The sequence below is a fragment of the Neopelma chrysocephalum genome, unplaced genomic scaffold (genome assembly GCF_003984885.1).
Source record: "Neopelma chrysocephalum unplaced genomic scaffold, ASM398488v2 Primary Assembly neopelma1_89, whole genome shotgun sequence".
Classification (NCBI taxonomy): Eukaryota; Metazoa; Chordata; class Aves; order Passeriformes; family Pipridae; genus Neopelma; species Neopelma chrysocephalum.
In genome coordinates, this window is record NW_020897751.1 from 188,524 (window position 1) to 204,826 (window position 16,303).

The following is a 16,303-nucleotide window of genomic DNA, read 5'->3' on the forward strand; positions in this document are numbered from 1 at the left end:
TGTTCACCAGAACGGGCAGAAAACAAAATAATTTAATCATCCAACCCCTGCATAGTTTAAAAGTACAACATATATACAGCTATAAATTAATGCTAAATAGATTATGTTTTCTTCTTCTTTTTTTTCTTAGAGTTTTCTTTTATCACCAAATCGTCCGGCTTCTCTCTCCGTTGGCAGCAGAGAAGGGTCTCCTTCTGCTTTGCAGCTTCTGCAGTTAGTTTGGGTTCCTTTACACTCCACGTGTCTGTTCCAGGGGCTGTGGGGTCCCAGAGCACGCTGGGGTGACGGGAGGGGAGGAGGAAGTTGGGCAGCTGAGGGTCCTGGCCCAGTTGCTGCCCGAACGGCAGAGAGAGGCAGAGAGAAGAAAGAGGGCAGTTGTGCGTTGCTAATTCTCCAATTCCATTTTTTTAAGATAAGGTTTGATTCTTTTAAACAGTAAAGTCTGTCACACCTCGGCTCAGTGCACTTCACCAAAAGTCTTCAGGCATTTCAAGAGGCTGGGAACAAAAGCGGGAGCGGTGTCAGTCTCCGGGCACTCGCACACCGTCACTCCCCCTTCCTTCCCCACCCCACAGCACAGGCAGCAGCTTTTCCAGGCTCCTTACAGACCACGGGGTGCAGGGAGGGAGTTAAAGAAAAGCAGGTAATTAACACCAGCCTGTGGCAAAAGGAGAGGCGAAGTCATCCAAACAAGAGAACGGGAGGACCAAGATAAGAATGGATCCAAAACCAGGATACACCAAAAAAAAAAAGCTGAACGTGGCCCAGAGGATTTGCTTTAAAGGCCAAACTCCCAGATGCCAAGGAAAATAAACCCCAAAACTGCAAATCAAGCAGCTCAATGACCAGCGTCCTCAAGGAGTCCCTCTGAGTCGAAATGGTGTCCGTACCACACCTGGTACAAGCTTCATCTTTTTCTACAGAAACCCTGTTTTCAAATAATTTTGGGATAGAGGGACCTGCAGGTTTCACTGCCCACACTACCTGGTAGGCAAAATCAGCCCAGAAATTTAAGCAGAAAAAGGACTGCAAACCCTGTGCCAATTTCTTTTTCATTATTTTAGTGCAGCACATCCGGTCTCACATCAGGGCTCTCTTAATCCAAGCTCTCCAACCCCTAAATCTTCCAGACCTACCCCCTCCTTAGCTGCTTTTATTTGGATTCCCAGTTTAACCAGTAAGTTACTTCTACAACCTGCTGGGAATTCTGGCCATTTGCTTTGCTCTCCTTAAGCATCAGGGGAAGGCAACTGTGGGGGCAGGAACATCTGTTGGGTGGGACTCCGTTCCCCGTCATCACATTCACGTGCCAGGGATAACAGCTTTTCCAGTAAAACAGGCAACAAAGCAACCAAAAAAGGGTTCATTAAAACGTGGAGGCTGGATGCCACGGCTGGCAACAAACTGCCAACCAGCCAAGGGGCTCCCAACCTCACCCAGGGATCCCGGAGAGCCAGCACTGACAGCACCAGAGACAGCAGGGACGGGGAGAGCCGAGGGTGCCAACATGCAAACTAAACCAAATCAGCATCTTGATTAAGGGGTGAAGGCTCGGTGCAGGGGGTGCTTCCCGCCCTGTGTGCATCCCAGGAGACTCGTGGAGGTCTGTGTCTCAGCCAGGGATTTGAGTGTTAAAAGCACTACGGTGGTTCCCGGGGCAGCTCGTACTTGTGCTGGTGCCGAGCCGTGACTATCCGTGCAGGGAAGCCTGGACGTCTGACAGTCTGCTACAGCTGGGGGTGCCCATCTTCTGTGCCCGCTGGTACAGGTCCGAGTCCCCGAAGTAGCGTGCCCGGTACAACAAGCCTTCCTCTGCACGAGGAAAAGCCCAGCGTTAGGAATTCCGCCCGGGATGAGACCAGTCACCTGGCCCCGGCCCCCCCACGGGCTCTGCTGGGAATGGGAGGCACCTCCAGCGTCCAGGGCGAGGTGAAACACAGGATGAGGCTGAGGAAATGGCCCTGTGGGACAGGATGGGCGTCAGAGCTGCTGACAGCTCATCCATCCTGGGAAAGCCTCCGGAGCCTGGCGGGACCGGCCCCCGGCCCCAGGGGGCACACAAAGGTTACCCCAGCACATCGGTCTCACCTGGCACCACCCAGGGCTCCAACGGCCCCTCCGGTGCTCCAGGCACTGGAATCCTACCCCGGCCACAGCTGTGGCCATCACATGCTGGGAATGGGCAGCCAGGGAAGACAGGCTGCCCCTGGGATCGCTGCCCTGGCCACACTGTGCTGCCAGGATCATCTGTCACACCACCCCTCCCAGTCCCACATGCCCCCACAGCCCTCGCAGCAGGGCTGGGATGCACGACACCACGGGCAGCAGACTTTTCCACACAGTCCTTGGAGAACTGATCCTAGAACACATCCTAGAGGCCTTTTCCAACTTAAGTGGTTCTATGATTCTACCTTCCCCCTCCACTGGAAATCAGAGATATCCTGCTGACACGGCAGGGGACCCTCCGGGGCACAGCTCCTGTCTGACCAGTTCTACAGCAGCACTAAGAACCAAACCAAAACAAAGCAAACCCCACGTACTGGGGCTGTCATGAAGTCACAGACCGAAAAAAACCCAAGCCAACAACACAGGAAATGTGCTGGCACCGTGTTAAAGTACAACTCTGGCACAGACCCTCCGTTCCTGACCCCCCACTCACTCTGCTGCTTCTCTTTCCAGCAGTTATTCCGGAGGTTTGCTATGTAGTCGTCCTCCACGCTCCGCTCCACGTTCTTCAGGTTCGTGCCCGTGTACTCGTCTGCAAAGTTCTCAGAGACGTAGTAGGGGACTTTCAAGTGCTCTGTGACTCTCCTGTGTATGTGACCCACAGACCTGGTCCAGGGAGAAGAGCAGAACAGTGTAGGATACGCTCCAAGGGCACAGCAAAGCCCCCCAGCTCTTTGTAACGCACAGCGTGACGTGATTCCAAACCGCTGGAAACATCCCTCACTCCCAACCAGCCCCAGGGAAAGGAAAAGCATTTCTGGTGGAAAGGAACTGCCAACACAGGGAGAGAGAAGCTGCCAGGCCTCCAGCTCGGCAGGCAGAGCTCTGAACGCAGACATGGCTCCGAGGCAGATTGCCCAGGGCCTAAACCCACTTAAAATAAAGTGTTCTCCAGGATTTTCAGCACTAATTAACTCTCTCCGCAATTTCCTCCGCTCACAAAATTAGACCCGCTCTGCACCAACCAGCACAGAGAGCACTTTCCAGAAGGAAATCTCTTCCTCCCCTGGCCCTGTTGATGTGCATTTTAGACAAAGCCCTGACATTCCAGCAAACCTAGAGATCTTCAGCGGGGCGTGTGGGAGCTGAACACGGGACCTGCGCCCAAACACTGCATTTGTCAGGAACGGCTCCACCTGGAGACATGCCCCAAGTTCCCCATAATAATAAATACCAGCTGGCTGCTGCATTTAAAAGCCAACCTGATTCTTAAGCCAGGTATAAACATTAACTCATCTGGGTCGCCCTTCAGTCTGTTATCAGGGTTTACAGGAGTGATTCAAAGACTCCTGCACGTTTCACCAAGGTCCAGCTCTTGGGGATGAGCAGTGGGTATCCAGATGGCCTCAACAGGAGCAAAAAGCGCCCCTGGGATTTTTCAAGGCAAAGGTGCAGCCTGGGAGAACCCAGCTCACTATGTGAGCTGTGAAGGCAGAGCCCTGAGCTCCCCCAGAGTTCATACTCCTGTGTAAAATGAACTACATACAGAGCATGTCCTCACGGGAGGAGGATTGAGGCTGGCAGAGCTACAGCAGCGTGTTTGGGTGTAAAGCATGAAAATAAGGGCACAGGGAACCTGCCACCTGCAGTCAGACGTGTCATTAAGTGGGGTAAGTCCCACGAGGTGTTACTGAAGAGCAGGGTGGCACAGCCAGGCCCGCAGCCAGGCAGCTCCTCCAGCAGGAAGCTGCTTTTTGGGAAGAGATTTACAAAGGTCACGGAGTGACAAATGGTTCTTTAGGACTCTGCCCTCCTCAGTGACAGCTTCACTACGGAGAAGTGGCATTAAAATCACGGGGTTCGACGCTTCTGGCCTCCTGCTCGCCGAGCTCAGGCACACGTTTCCCTTCCCAGCGGCAGCACAAGCTGCTGGGAGCGGTCCAGCAGCTCCTCCTGCCGGCACGGCACCGCCTCGTCCCAGCTGGACTGCCCTGGTCGCTCGGGAGGGATGAGGGAGGACTGGATCAGCCCATTTGCCTCCCTTGTCCAAATCCAGACTTGGAGATTGGGTTGCTTGCTGCTACCCCAGCATGCAGAGACAGGGACAGCACAGGGAACAGGGAACAGAGCAGCAGAGAAACATCTGGGGCTCAGGGATGGCTTTCCTCTGGCAGCTGGCAAGGCTGGAAGCAAATCCCTGCCCAACTTCAAAACTGCCCTCCCCTGAGTGTCTTCTCATCCCACAAACTCTTCACCAGTACAATCCAAACTGGTATATATGTAATGCTTAATTTTACAGTCCCGATACCAACTGCAGAAATCACAGCTCAACCCTCTCAGAACAACCCTTAACTGTGCCAAAGCCACTCCATCTTTTGGTTCCAAGCACTAATGTCACAGCCTTTACCCTGAACCCGAAAGCTAAGCTGGCTTTTATAGTATTTAACATCATGCCCCACCCCTGGAAGTGTTCAAGACCACAAAGGACAGGGCTTGGAGCAACCTGGTCTAGTGGAAGGTGTCCCTGCCCATGGCCAGGGGTGGAACAATATAATTTTAAGGTCCCTTCCAACCCAAACCCTTCTGAGATTCTGTGATCAATGGCAAACGTTGCTACCTGTGAAACCAAGCAGGAACCCTGGTCTGTAACCAAGCCTGCCCTCTTTAAATACACATAAGGAACTTCCACTGAACATACATTAAGCTTTTGTTAAGGATGATGCAAGCAGCCAGAAATCAGGCCTGTTTTCCCACTCTGCTGTCACTGCAAAGTGACTAAGAAGAAAGACTCATTCCTTTTGTCAGCCAAGTGAGCAGACGGGGCATTTCCACAGGATCTAGAATGAAACAGTTTCACTTTTGCATTGTAAATATCTGGCCACTATTTCATGGCAAGATAAGAGTTCAAAAACAGGGCATTTCTCTGGGAGTGTCTTTTATTCCTCTACAGGAAGTAAAGGCACTCTACAGGAGTGCCTTTTATTCCTTCCTCTCTTCCTCTGCTGCTTTGTACTAGGTATAAACTGAGGCTTTTATGAAGAACAGATCTGGCTTTTGTTTTTCCCTGCCCAATTTAACTCTACACCTCAATTTGTTCTAGATATGGGATCCTGGTGCCGGGCTGGAGCCTCCCAAGATCATTTTGCCTGTCCCTTTCCAGGAGGACACAGCCAGCTGTGGGTAAGGGCTGCAGAGGGTCCCTGTCAAAGAACTCCCTTCTCTTAGGGAAGTGAGAAACCTCTGCCTCTTCCATTTCACACCTGTTTGAGAACCAGGAGGCCTACACTGCTGTGTGAGACAGCTGGCAGCAAGAGCAAGGGGTCAGGAGAGAAAGCAACAAACCAAAGGAAAACAGGGAAAACAGAGAGCGGAGATTCCTGCCCCCCACACCTCCCCAGAGCCCCCTCCCCGTGTGGGAGAACAGGTACTGACGGCCTGTGGCTCAGACTGTAGGGTGGGCTGGACACCATCATCTGGCTGAGGGCAGACACAATGATCAGGATGAGGATGGGCATCAGCTGGACAAACAGCCCCAGGCCACCCTGCGGGAACAGAAACACACATTGCAGTGCCAATCCACACCCTTGGGCCCCAGGATCCCACAGTGCAGTGCCAATCCACACCCCTGTGCCCCAGGATCCCGTAGCACCACTCTCCCTCCCTCCCAGTGCTCGGACACAACCTCCACTCTCCTGCTTTTCACAGGCACTTGGCTCAGGAGTAACTCAAAATAACTGGGGGGAACCCAGCAGCACACTGGGCACTGTGACTCTGAAGGTCCAAAGCCACTGGATGTGACAAAGGGCAGAGGGGACTGGTAGGAGGAACCTTGTGAGGGAAATCCAGAAGCCTCACGCCCATATTTTGTTTTTCTAGAGTTTTTGCTAGTGAGCAGGACTGGTTTTATGGAAAGCCTTCTCCCCTTTCCAGTGGTGGATAAAAGCAATTCCCTCTCTCCCTCACCTCCTGAGCTCCCTCCAGTTCCAGCAGCATACACTCTCCCCTTTAAGCTTGGGAAAGAAATATTCAGGAAGTTCTTGTTTGTTTGTTTTTTAAAAATAAAACTGGCTATCCCCAGAAAACCCTGACTCCAGCTTTCTGTTCGGGGGGTGGCAGAGAGCAGCACCGTTTCCCAAGCCAGCCACAGCAAACAGCTCCCAGTTCATGTGCTGGGAACACCTTCAGCCTCCCAGCCCCTGGTTTGTTGTCTACTTACATCCCCCTGGTGCTCCCTCCTGTCCTGCCTCTGGTGGTAGGTGTATCTCATCCTGCCGTTGCTGTACACGTGAACGTTACCTGCAGGCAAAGAAAACTGTCACACCTAAGTCACAGCGGGGAGGGTGGTGCTGGCTGCCAGCAGGGAACCACAAAAGGTGGCCATGATCCACGGCACTTGCTGAAACAGGAGCATTCCTGAGGTGTACCGAGTGCAAACAGAGTGGGCACAGAGGTATTTCTGTCAGATTTTGCAGAATCATATGAAAATTCAGGTTGGTGGTGACCTCAGGAGGTCCAACCTCCTGCTCAGAGCAGGGTCAGCTACACAGAGAGAGCACCTTGTACAGGCCTCCTCTCTTCTCACTGAACTGCCTTTAGACTAAACCCAATTACAAACAGAAATAATTCTGGTATTTTTTCCACCCTGAAAAAAAAGCTCATCCATGTCTTGTTTTAAATATCAAAGCTACAGCTGCAGAGGGAGCCTGGCTGAGAGAGCAGCTCCGGATTCCCTCGGGACAGTGAGGAGAGGGAAAAAAAGACTGAGCCAAAATAGCAATGTGCTGGTTTTGCTGGAGCAGCTTGGCCTCTCTGCCAGGCAGAACACCAATGCTGCAAAAGGCTTCCAGATGCCTGTCATTGGTGTTGGTGTGTTAATCCCCACACACTGGACAGGAGAGAGCTACCAGAGTAAATCTTCTTCACTGAAACCAAATTATTTCTTTTTTAAGTTGGTCCACAGAGATCAGATAACCCTTGTCTCCACTGCCAGTCAGATACAACCAGAGCAAGTACAGGGGAGTCTTCCAAAAGAAGACCCTTGTCCTGATGTGAAATCTGTGTCTTCCTGACTGGAACTGAGCAAGTGAAGGAACGGGCACTCAGTTCTTTTCTGCTGTCCAAGCCACGATGAGTATTGTGGATAGACAGGATGCAGACTTCACTCTCAGTTCAAGGGGTTTAAATTGTGCTGTAGAAATACACTTTCCTTTTATGGGACATGGGGGAGAGTAGGAAGTGGCCACTGATCTCACAGAAACTGCTCCAGCTGCGTGGTAGAGCAGATAGAGATCAGGAGCCAGGCCCAGGGTTTGCTCTGATACGAAGATTTAACTTCTGAAACCACCAGGCAGAAAAGCCTTCCTCAAAACAGGATTATTTTTACAACAAGCCTTAAAACAAGTGATTTTTTGTTCTAACATCCAACCCAAGCCAGCAGCAGCTAATGCTGCCAGCCATGCAAACAAACACCTGAAGCTGGGAAGGAGTCCAGCTCTCATGGCATTTCCTGCTGGATGCCGAGTTCTCCAAGTACCCACCTGAACAACTTAAAAACCTCGAGGTGTTCAGTTCGTGGCTGAAGGAGAACCCTCTCCCATCAGGCTCAGCAATCCCTGGACGGCCAAATAAATCCCTACTGCGCTGCCACTCTGCCACAGCATCGGGCCCCGCTCAAGAGATTAAGGTTTATGGTGCTTACTAGAGGGAAAACCACCACCAAAAAACATGTTGAAGAGGTCCTCGGGGGAGATGTCGGCCTCAAACCCGCGGTGGAAGTCGGAGTGGCTGTGCCCATGGCGGGCAGGGTTGAGTTTCTCGTCTCCAAACTGGTCATACTGCTTCCTCTTCTCCGGGTTGCTCAACACGGCGTACGCGTTCCCGATGGCTGCAACAGGGACAATAAGGAAGCAATTAGCTGCTCTCTCCTGCACATAATACCTTCAGCCCTGCACACTGCCAGGGCTCGCCTTTCTCCTCACACAAATGAGATTCTCAACTACCCACGTCTTTTCAACGGGCCACTGATGACCTGGCACACGGCGCTGGCAAAGGCAGACGGGAGGAAGCCACAGCAAGAGACTCGATGAAAAATCCCTTAATTGATTCGAATGAAGGAGTTATGATATGACTGATATGAATTCGGTGCGTGTCCTTAGGGAAACCCTTCAGCTGTAACCAACTGTTACAGGGAAATAAAACTGCAGTTGACAAATTTTATTCAAACGTGGCATTAGGGGAATTCAGTGTCGGAGCCCGAAACCAGAACTGCAAACAATCTAAATGTGGGCCAGATCACTGAAAGAGACTTTAAAACTTTCCATGAAAGCTGGTAGGGAAACATTAGCTAGAAGTTGTGTCTGTCAGCTACAAATTTCAAAATTTCCAGATGCCAGAGTTAAGGTGCATAATTACAAGGACTGTTAACCAGTGCCTGTGACGGTGGAAACGAACTGGAACTGAAGTCCTGCCAGTTCCCAGAGCTCCTCTCCTTCCAGCCTCGGCAGTTTGAGCCCTTCTCCCAGAACACCTGCCTGCCACCCTCCTATTTCTGTACTTCCCTCTTGACATGTTCCAGTTTCCCACTTCCCCTCTGCACCAACCCACCCGAGAGCCTCCCTGTGTCACAAGGAGCCAAAATGCCCGTGGCAGCGGCTGCCTGGGGTGTGAAGGACAGGAGCAGAAGGGATAGAAAAGGGAGATTCATGCCCTTTTGGAGGAGATCAACTCCAAGATTCAACATTTTCCCCATGGTCAGATGGAGGTGTACGGTTTCCTCTTGGACTAGAGACTGGGAGTGTGGAGGATGTAATGTCAATACACTTCTTCTCCTTCTTGGTTATAATTAGTGCACACAGAGCAAACAATCCCAGAGCCAGGCAGGGAAGCTGGTGGACAAGGAGTGACTCAGAGTGTATGAACCACACAGCTTGAAAGAACCAGCCAAGCAATGAGAAGAGAGCGCTGCAGGGTTTGTTCACTGTCTGACTTTGTGCTGACAAAGCCAAGAAACGCCTCATTCCAGATCAGGATTTTAGCTCCAAGTAACCAGGTTCATCTCTTTTCTTCCAGCATCAGACAGGCAGTGATGCAAATCTGCCACAGGTCAGGCTGCAGCAAACTGCAACTATATAACCTGAGACATGGGCTCAGGACAAGACACTTTATCAGCAGCCACTGGGGAGGCGACTGCCAAGACTTCAGGTAATACATCAACATAAGAAAAAATTAACTAATACCCTCACTGCAGTGCAGCCTCCCCCTTCACCCTCTGGAACCAAACAGCTGGAGTTCAGCAAGCTGGGAGCTCAGCTTGGGGGCTGAAGGACAGGGAGCCAAGGAGGCAAGGCCTGGAGGAGATAACCCACGAGCAGAGAGCTCTGCAGCAGGGGATAAAGGGCACCTTGCTTAACACACCACTTCTGGCACGTAACTCCTGTCAGAGCCCTCTGCAAACATCATTATTGGAGATTACAGGTGAGGAAACCTGCCTTTTGCCTAAGCAGGGATCCAAGGATGAGCCACTGAGCAGCTGTACCTGTCTGCAGATGCTCCTTCATCTGCCCCCCACACCACACAGGCTCTCCCAAGTAGCTGGGGGTCAGCTCACTGTTTGCTAACACTTATCAGGTAAGGATTTAAGTCTTAAAAGACTTGAACAAACCTTACATAAGACTTTTACTGCTGAATTCATGTCTGCAAGGAGCTCACCCCAATACTGTATCAGTGCACTCACACCAGGCCAGCCTTGCTCCCTGCTCCAGCAGGAGCCTCATGCATTTCACTCCCCAAATCCCAAATCTTTAAGGGACCTTAAAGACCACCTAGTCCAACTCCCTGCCATGGGCAGGGACACCTTCCACCAGCCCAGGCTGCTCCAAGCCCCGTCCAACCTGGCCTTGGACACTTCCAGGGATCCAGGGGCAGCCACAGCTTCTCTGGGCAACCTGTGCCAGGGCCTCCCCACCCTCACAGGGGAGAATTCCTTCCTAGAAAATGGCCAGAATCAGACCATCTTTGTGGCTTTAACACCACAAAACCAGTGCTGTGCAGCTGGTATCAGAGGGTTCTACATTTAGGTCAACAATAAGAATCAAACCTCCACAGCTTGCAGGGGAAAATGGGGTTATATGTTCCAAGCATTGGACATGTCCCATGTCTTGGAAAATTACTCCAGTTTTAAGGTATCTTATTACCCAGGAAACGTTCCTGCTGCATTTGCAGAGAGGCCTTGAGAATGGGGCTCTTTGCAGCAGAACTGGAGCTCCTGGTGACCTTTTTTGAGTTCTGGCTGGGCTCAGTTACACCCCAGAAACTTCCACGTGGGATTCCTATCCACCAATTCCATCCACAGCCTTTCACAATGGTCAGGTGCTTCCCAGAATGTTTCTCTCAAGGGGTTCATGAACCCAAGAGCTGCCTCTGGTGCTGCACAACTCACTGGGTCTCTCCTGGGTTTGCCAGTAGACAGGGGTGCACCCAGAACCTGCAGGACTTGGGGCTTCTCCCTGCTAAGTGAACACTCCTGCACCTCTGCAAAAAACCAGGATGGTTCACATCCTGAGGGGATTCCCTTCTGAGTAGCGTGGCAGGAGGCTGGAGCAACACACAGGAAGGGCTGCTGGGAGAAAGGGAAGGAAGGCTGCTCCCTGTCCCACCAGCAGAGGCAAATCCTACCTGCACCAACCTGTGCTTATTATTTTAAGCTTATACTTCGTTCATGATCCAGCTCCAAAGAGAGACAACTTCACAAAGAGCAGCTTGATTTCACTCCACCCGACCTGGGAGGTTGTTTTTAGGAGCTGTCACTAGCCCAGCTCGGTGCCACTGCCTGACAGTGGGGGTCAGATCCCAAATCTGGAGGTGCCTTTACCTTTGAAGGCCTCGGTGGCCCCCGGCGCGTGGTTCTTGTCCGGGTGGAACTTGAGCGCCAGTTTCCTGTAGGCCTTTTTCAGGTCCTCGTCAGAAGCTTCTCTGTTGACTCCCAGAATTTCGTAGTAGTCTTTGCACTGCTTTACCCTGCCAGAGGAGAGGGGAGAAAACGGGGAGTGTGAGGAGTGAGAACCCCTCTGCCCTGAGCGCGTGGGCTCTGTGACACCACGGCCTTGGTGTCACGCGGGGACCTCGCTCAGGGCCCTCGGGGTCACTCAGCCCTCACAGGGTGATCCAGTTGTTTTCAACAACTCGTTCCGGGTGTGACAAACACTCCCACGGAACGAGTCGGGCCAGTAGAGGTGGAAGGGCCTCTCCTCAGGCCGGGATATCACCCGCAGAGGAACGGGACCGGCAAATAAACCTCACGCTCATCACTCTCACGTTTTGGAGGCTCTTTGGGAGGGACTACAGGATCTGGGGGATATCTGGGCTTATTGGCATTTTCCCCTTCCTCTCTCCTCAGCTAATTCACAGACCTAAAACTAACAGCTGAATTCCAGAGGAGGAAGGAGGGAGCTGCCCAGGGTGTGCAGTCCAGTTCCTCCTGGGCACACTCACAGCCCAGCCATGGTTTCTGCTTCTCACGTGACTCATCTGAGACAGAATCCAGCAGGCCGGGTTTTTGGAGAAGTGGATGATGTAAGAAACCTCCCTGCAAGTCCCTTAGAGTAGTTCTTGTGCAATCCAGGCCGTGCCCATAACCTCAAAAAACATTTAGCAAGTGACTGTGCCTGCGGATCAGTCCTTCAGCTTCCAGGATGTGCAAATGGTAGAAAGGAATAAAGGAAAGCTTGAAACAGGGTTTGGAAAACGGGCAGACCCAATTCAGCTGCCTCCCAGGGCTGCTGGAGCTATAAATCCTCCTGGGAGTGCTTTCAACACCACTCCAGGTGGTTTCAGAGCTGGACTCTTTAGAACACTGTGAAAACCAGAGCGGTGCCACACGATAAAGCCAAACAAACTGCCCCAGAGAGCTGCTCACACACCTCTTCACTGCATCCACCTGGTCCTGAGTGTAGCCCTTGGGGGCCTCCCCTCCGGCCTCTCCGTTGGCTGACGGGAAGTCCCCGCTCATTTTCCTGAAGGGAGGGTTTGTGGACTCCCTGGACTGGGACTGCCCATTGGCCGACTGCTCGCTCTTGTTGAGGGACTCCAGCAGGACTGCAACGAGGAAAAGGGAAAGAATAAAGAAAAAAGAAGTTAAGAGACCATCAAGTTCAATCTGCCCCTCCAGCTCGACCGTGAAGAGACCCCTCTTCATCTCTGCCACTGCTCTGAGACCCCTCACCCTTCCTCAGGAAGATCCCCACCCTTCCACCCAAGGGACCCTCCAGCTCCTGCTGCTTCTTGCCCAGATGTGCTGAAGAGATTCCCTGCTTCTCCCAAAGCACACAGCCTGCATAAAAACCCCAGGACTACCCAACCAGACAGTCCAGGAGCCACGGTGGATCACCAAGGTGGTGCATCCTTGTCCTTTTTCCCCCCCTACATCTCTCCTCAGCAGCAAAGCATGCCCAAATTTGTCCTCTAGCATATTATAAAGCGTATTACTCCTCTTTATCTCCTCCTTTTGAGAGTCTGCTGTGCTGGGGAAGTGATGTGACAATGGTGTATCTTCAGAGAGCTTAGGGAATGATTCCGTGGGATGCCAATCCCACAGGGACACTCCCCCTTTCTGGGGACAACTGCAGCACTGGTGGCTGCCAGCACGACAGGCCCCGTCACACCACTCACACTTTGTTCTCCTCTCTTACCCACACACCAGGAGCAGCTGGGAAAACCATTTTCTCTCCTAATTACTGAATAGGAGTTGCAGAAATTCACTTTCCCTTTGCTTTTCCTCCTCACAAGGCTCAGGCACTGTCCCCCATCCTCTTCAGCCAACAGGGGACAAACACCCAGGCCTGGCCTAACCACACAGGAGACACAGCCGAGGCAGACTCCAAGCATGGAATATCTTTCCATCATCCCTGGCACCTGGATAGCCACTATTTTTAAAATCTGACTGATTTCTTCATCAAAAAAACCAGGCACATGTACTATGATTAAACCCAGACATATTATTTACAGAAGCCTCAGTATCCTGAGCTTGCAGTCCTTTATCCAGAGCCCAGAGCTGGGAAGGATGTTCCACCTCCTCCCATGGATTGCACACTACAGACCTTGCACTATGGGGGTATCACCTTCTTAAAGCCAGTGCAAACAATGCTTGCAGGCCAAGAGATGAGCCACGATATCCAAGATATGCTATCTGCCCCCAGAGCTTGGAGGGGCAAGAAAAATCCACTCCGTAATCCAAGAGCCAACAGGGGATGAGGGATAAAAATGACAGTGGGGGAACGAGCAGTAACTCACTGGGTGAGCTTTTGAGCTTGGGGGTTTCACTAATGTAAAAATAATTTATTTCAGAAAAATAAATCCTTCCCTCCCTCGTATTCACACCACTGCAGCATTCACAGAATCACAGGCTTGGCTTTTGCTCCTTCCAAACCTGGAGCTTTTAAATTACCCCTCACAAGGCTGTTCCTCCCCTCACCCCCTGTTCCTGCTGCTTTGGGCTCAGTTCCCCACAGCTTGCCAAGAGAATTTTAGAGTCACAGAATGGTCTGGGTTGGAAGGGACCCTAAGGATCATCCCATTCCCCCCCCTGCCATGGGCAGAGACACCTTCCACCAGCCCAGGTTGCTCCAAGCCCTGTCCAACCTGGCCTTGGACACTTCCAGGGATGGGGCAGCCTGTGCCAGGGCCTCACCTCCCTCACAATGAAGAATTTCTTCCCAATATCCCACCTAAACCCACAGTTTGAAGCCCCTGGGACCATCCCAGCACTGGGAGGTTCTGTGTCCCAGCACACACGGCCGGGGCACGTTGAGCTTGTCATCAACCACCACCCCAAAGTGCACTTCCCAAATGCAACCAGAGAAATCCATGGATGGCCACAGCACAGCTCCACTTGGCTCTGCAGCCCCAATCCTATTGCTCCTGCACCCCAAAGCCAGGCTGGTGCCCTGTGCAGCCCCAGCACAGCCCAGATCCATGGGCTCCTGGGGCGGACAGAGCTGAATTAGTTTTCAGTTCTGCCACCTCAGCTCCGCTTTTCCTCGTTTATCAGCCAACATTTGTCCAACAAAACTTCCCCAACTCCCACTCTGAGGTGACTGGGGCTGCGCTGACACAGAGGGTTTTTGCTGAAATCCCCTTGCAAAACCCTCCCCTGGCCCCGTGACGACACCAAAGGCCCAGCTGAGGTCAGGGTTTGCAGCTGCACAAGGGCCACGTCGCTGAGTGTTGCCAAACCCCCTGGAACTCGTGGGAAAGAGCCTTCCCAGGAGCTCTGGAGACTCAGTGACCTCTGTGGAACCGCAGGATGTACGGCAGCATTTCCCAACTCCAGACACAAAGGGTCCTTGGATGTCAGACTTGGTTGGGGCTGGCCACAAATTACCACGTTGTGTTTAACATTAACCTGCCCCTGCTGCCCCCCCCCGGCCTCTGCCTTCCTCCAAAAGTCACTTTTCCTACGCAGTAATTTCACAGAAGTACAAATTCCGAGGAAAGGAAGGGCAGGGAAACCATGCTGCACACACAACTGGCTGACACACCGTGTTTGGGGGAGCAGGAAGAGGCCTGGAGCAGCCAAAAGGAGCATTACAGGAAGCCCTGGGACACACAAGCTGCCAAGCTCAGCCAAAAATCCAAACTCAGATGAGATCAAAGTGAAAAAAAAATAAACCCACGGCCCTTTGTATAAATTTCCGCAACGTCAGAACAGGCAGGGAAAGGATTGTGTTTGGCTGCTTCCAAAGACCACTTCCCACGTTCACTAAAGCTTCCAGGAAGCGAGATCCTTCCTCAAAACTCCGAAGGCCTTCAAGGAGGAGGATTATTCTGTTACACATATGAGGGTGTGAGCTCAGCGTGGCCTGTCTGTCTGGGAACGGTGGGAAACTGCTGCAGGAGGAACAGGAGAGGGAGAGGAGGAGGAACATGATGAGGGAAGTAGGAGGAACAGGAGAAGGAACAAGAGAGGGAGAGAAGAATAAGAGGAAGAGATGAGGAGGAATACAAGGAGAAGGAATAAGAGGGGGAGAGGAGGAATAAGAGAGGGAGGGGAGGAATAAGAGGAGAGGAGGAATAGGGGGAAGAGAGGAATAGGAGAGGGAAAGGAGGAGGAGAAGAGGAGTAAGAGAGGGAGGAGAGCAATGGGAGCAGGAGAGGAATAAGAGAAGGAGGAAAGGAACAGGAATAAGAGGAGAGGAATAGGAAAGGAGAAATAGGAGGGGGAAAGGAGGAACATACGGAGGAGACGAATAGGAGGAGAGGAGGAGGACGAGAGTAATAGGAGGAGGAGAGGAATAGGAGTGGGAAAGAGGCATAGGAGGAGCAGAAGAGAAGGAGAAGGGTGAAAGGCTTTCCGCAGCCCCCCGAGAACTTCTCTCCCGCCTTGCCAAGCCCCGCAGCGCTGCTCCCACCAGCCCGGTGTCAGGGATCCAGGGAGCTGCCAGGGTGCCCCTGCCCTGCCCGGCACCCTCCTGCCCGGGCCCCAGCGAAGGTGAGGGGTGGGTGCCGGGCAGTGCCGCAGCCCGGGGGTCACCGGGACCCCCGACCCCGCCGGGCCCCGCCACACTCGCTTTCCCAGCGTGCCCCGCGCGGACTGCGCAGGCGCGGTGCGGGTGAGAGGTCAGGCCCGGCGGCGGCCGCGCAGGCCGCGCTCCCCCCGGGCCCCCCCGCCGCGGCCCCGGCCCCGCGCTCACCGCGGACCCGCTGCGAGGGGTACAAGCGCTGCGCTTTCTCCAGGAAGCGGCGGGCCTTGTCGGGCTGGTTGGCCTTGGCGGCGGCCAGCGCGATGCCGATGCACCGCTCCGCCTCGTCCCGGTTCGACTCCATGGCGGCGGCGGCCGGGAGGGGGGGGGAAGGCAGCGGGGCGGGACCGGGCGCGGGGTGATGACGTCACCAAGCCCCGCCCGCGGTGGGGCGGGGCCTTGAGGGACATTTTGGGCGGGGGAACCTCCGGGGAGACAAATTGGGGCGGACGGGGAGAGACAGGAATAAAGAGATTGGGGGATACGGGGATAGAGGGACTCGGCGGGACGGGAATCCCCCCCAGCCGGCTCCCCCCCTCCTCCCCAAAAAGGGCACCCCCGGCCCCCGGTGCAGGAGGGGAGGATTAACCCCTTCAGGAGTTCTCTCAGCTCAAGTTTCCTGC

General features: G+C 53.2%; 1 protein-coding gene across 2 annotated transcripts; it reads right to left on the reverse strand.

The window, feature by feature from the left end:
* Window positions 1-14: 14 nt before the first annotated feature.
* Window positions 15-16,004, reverse strand: DNAJB12 (DnaJ heat shock protein family (Hsp40) member B12). Of its 2 annotated transcripts, XM_027692890.1 has the most exons (9): window positions 15,852-16,004; window positions 12,084-12,258; window positions 11,036-11,181; window positions 7,865-8,050; window positions 6,383-6,462; window positions 5,599-5,708; window positions 2,660-2,832; window positions 1,669-1,812; window positions 15-497 (listed from the first exon to the last, which is right to left on the reverse strand). In XM_027692890.1, exons 1-8 carry the CDS (start codon window positions 15,982-15,984, stop codon window positions 1,691-1,693), a joined length of 1,125 nt encoding a protein of 374 aa, XP_027548691.1. In that variant the 5' UTR covers window positions 15,985-16,004; the 3' UTR covers window positions 15-497; window positions 1,669-1,690. The 2 variants fall into 2 exon arrangements, with proteins under 2 accessions (XP_027548691.1, XP_027548690.1); XM_027692889.1 differs by having other exon boundaries at window positions 19-1,812.
* Between the last annotated feature and the right edge of the window lie 299 nt (window positions 16,005-16,303).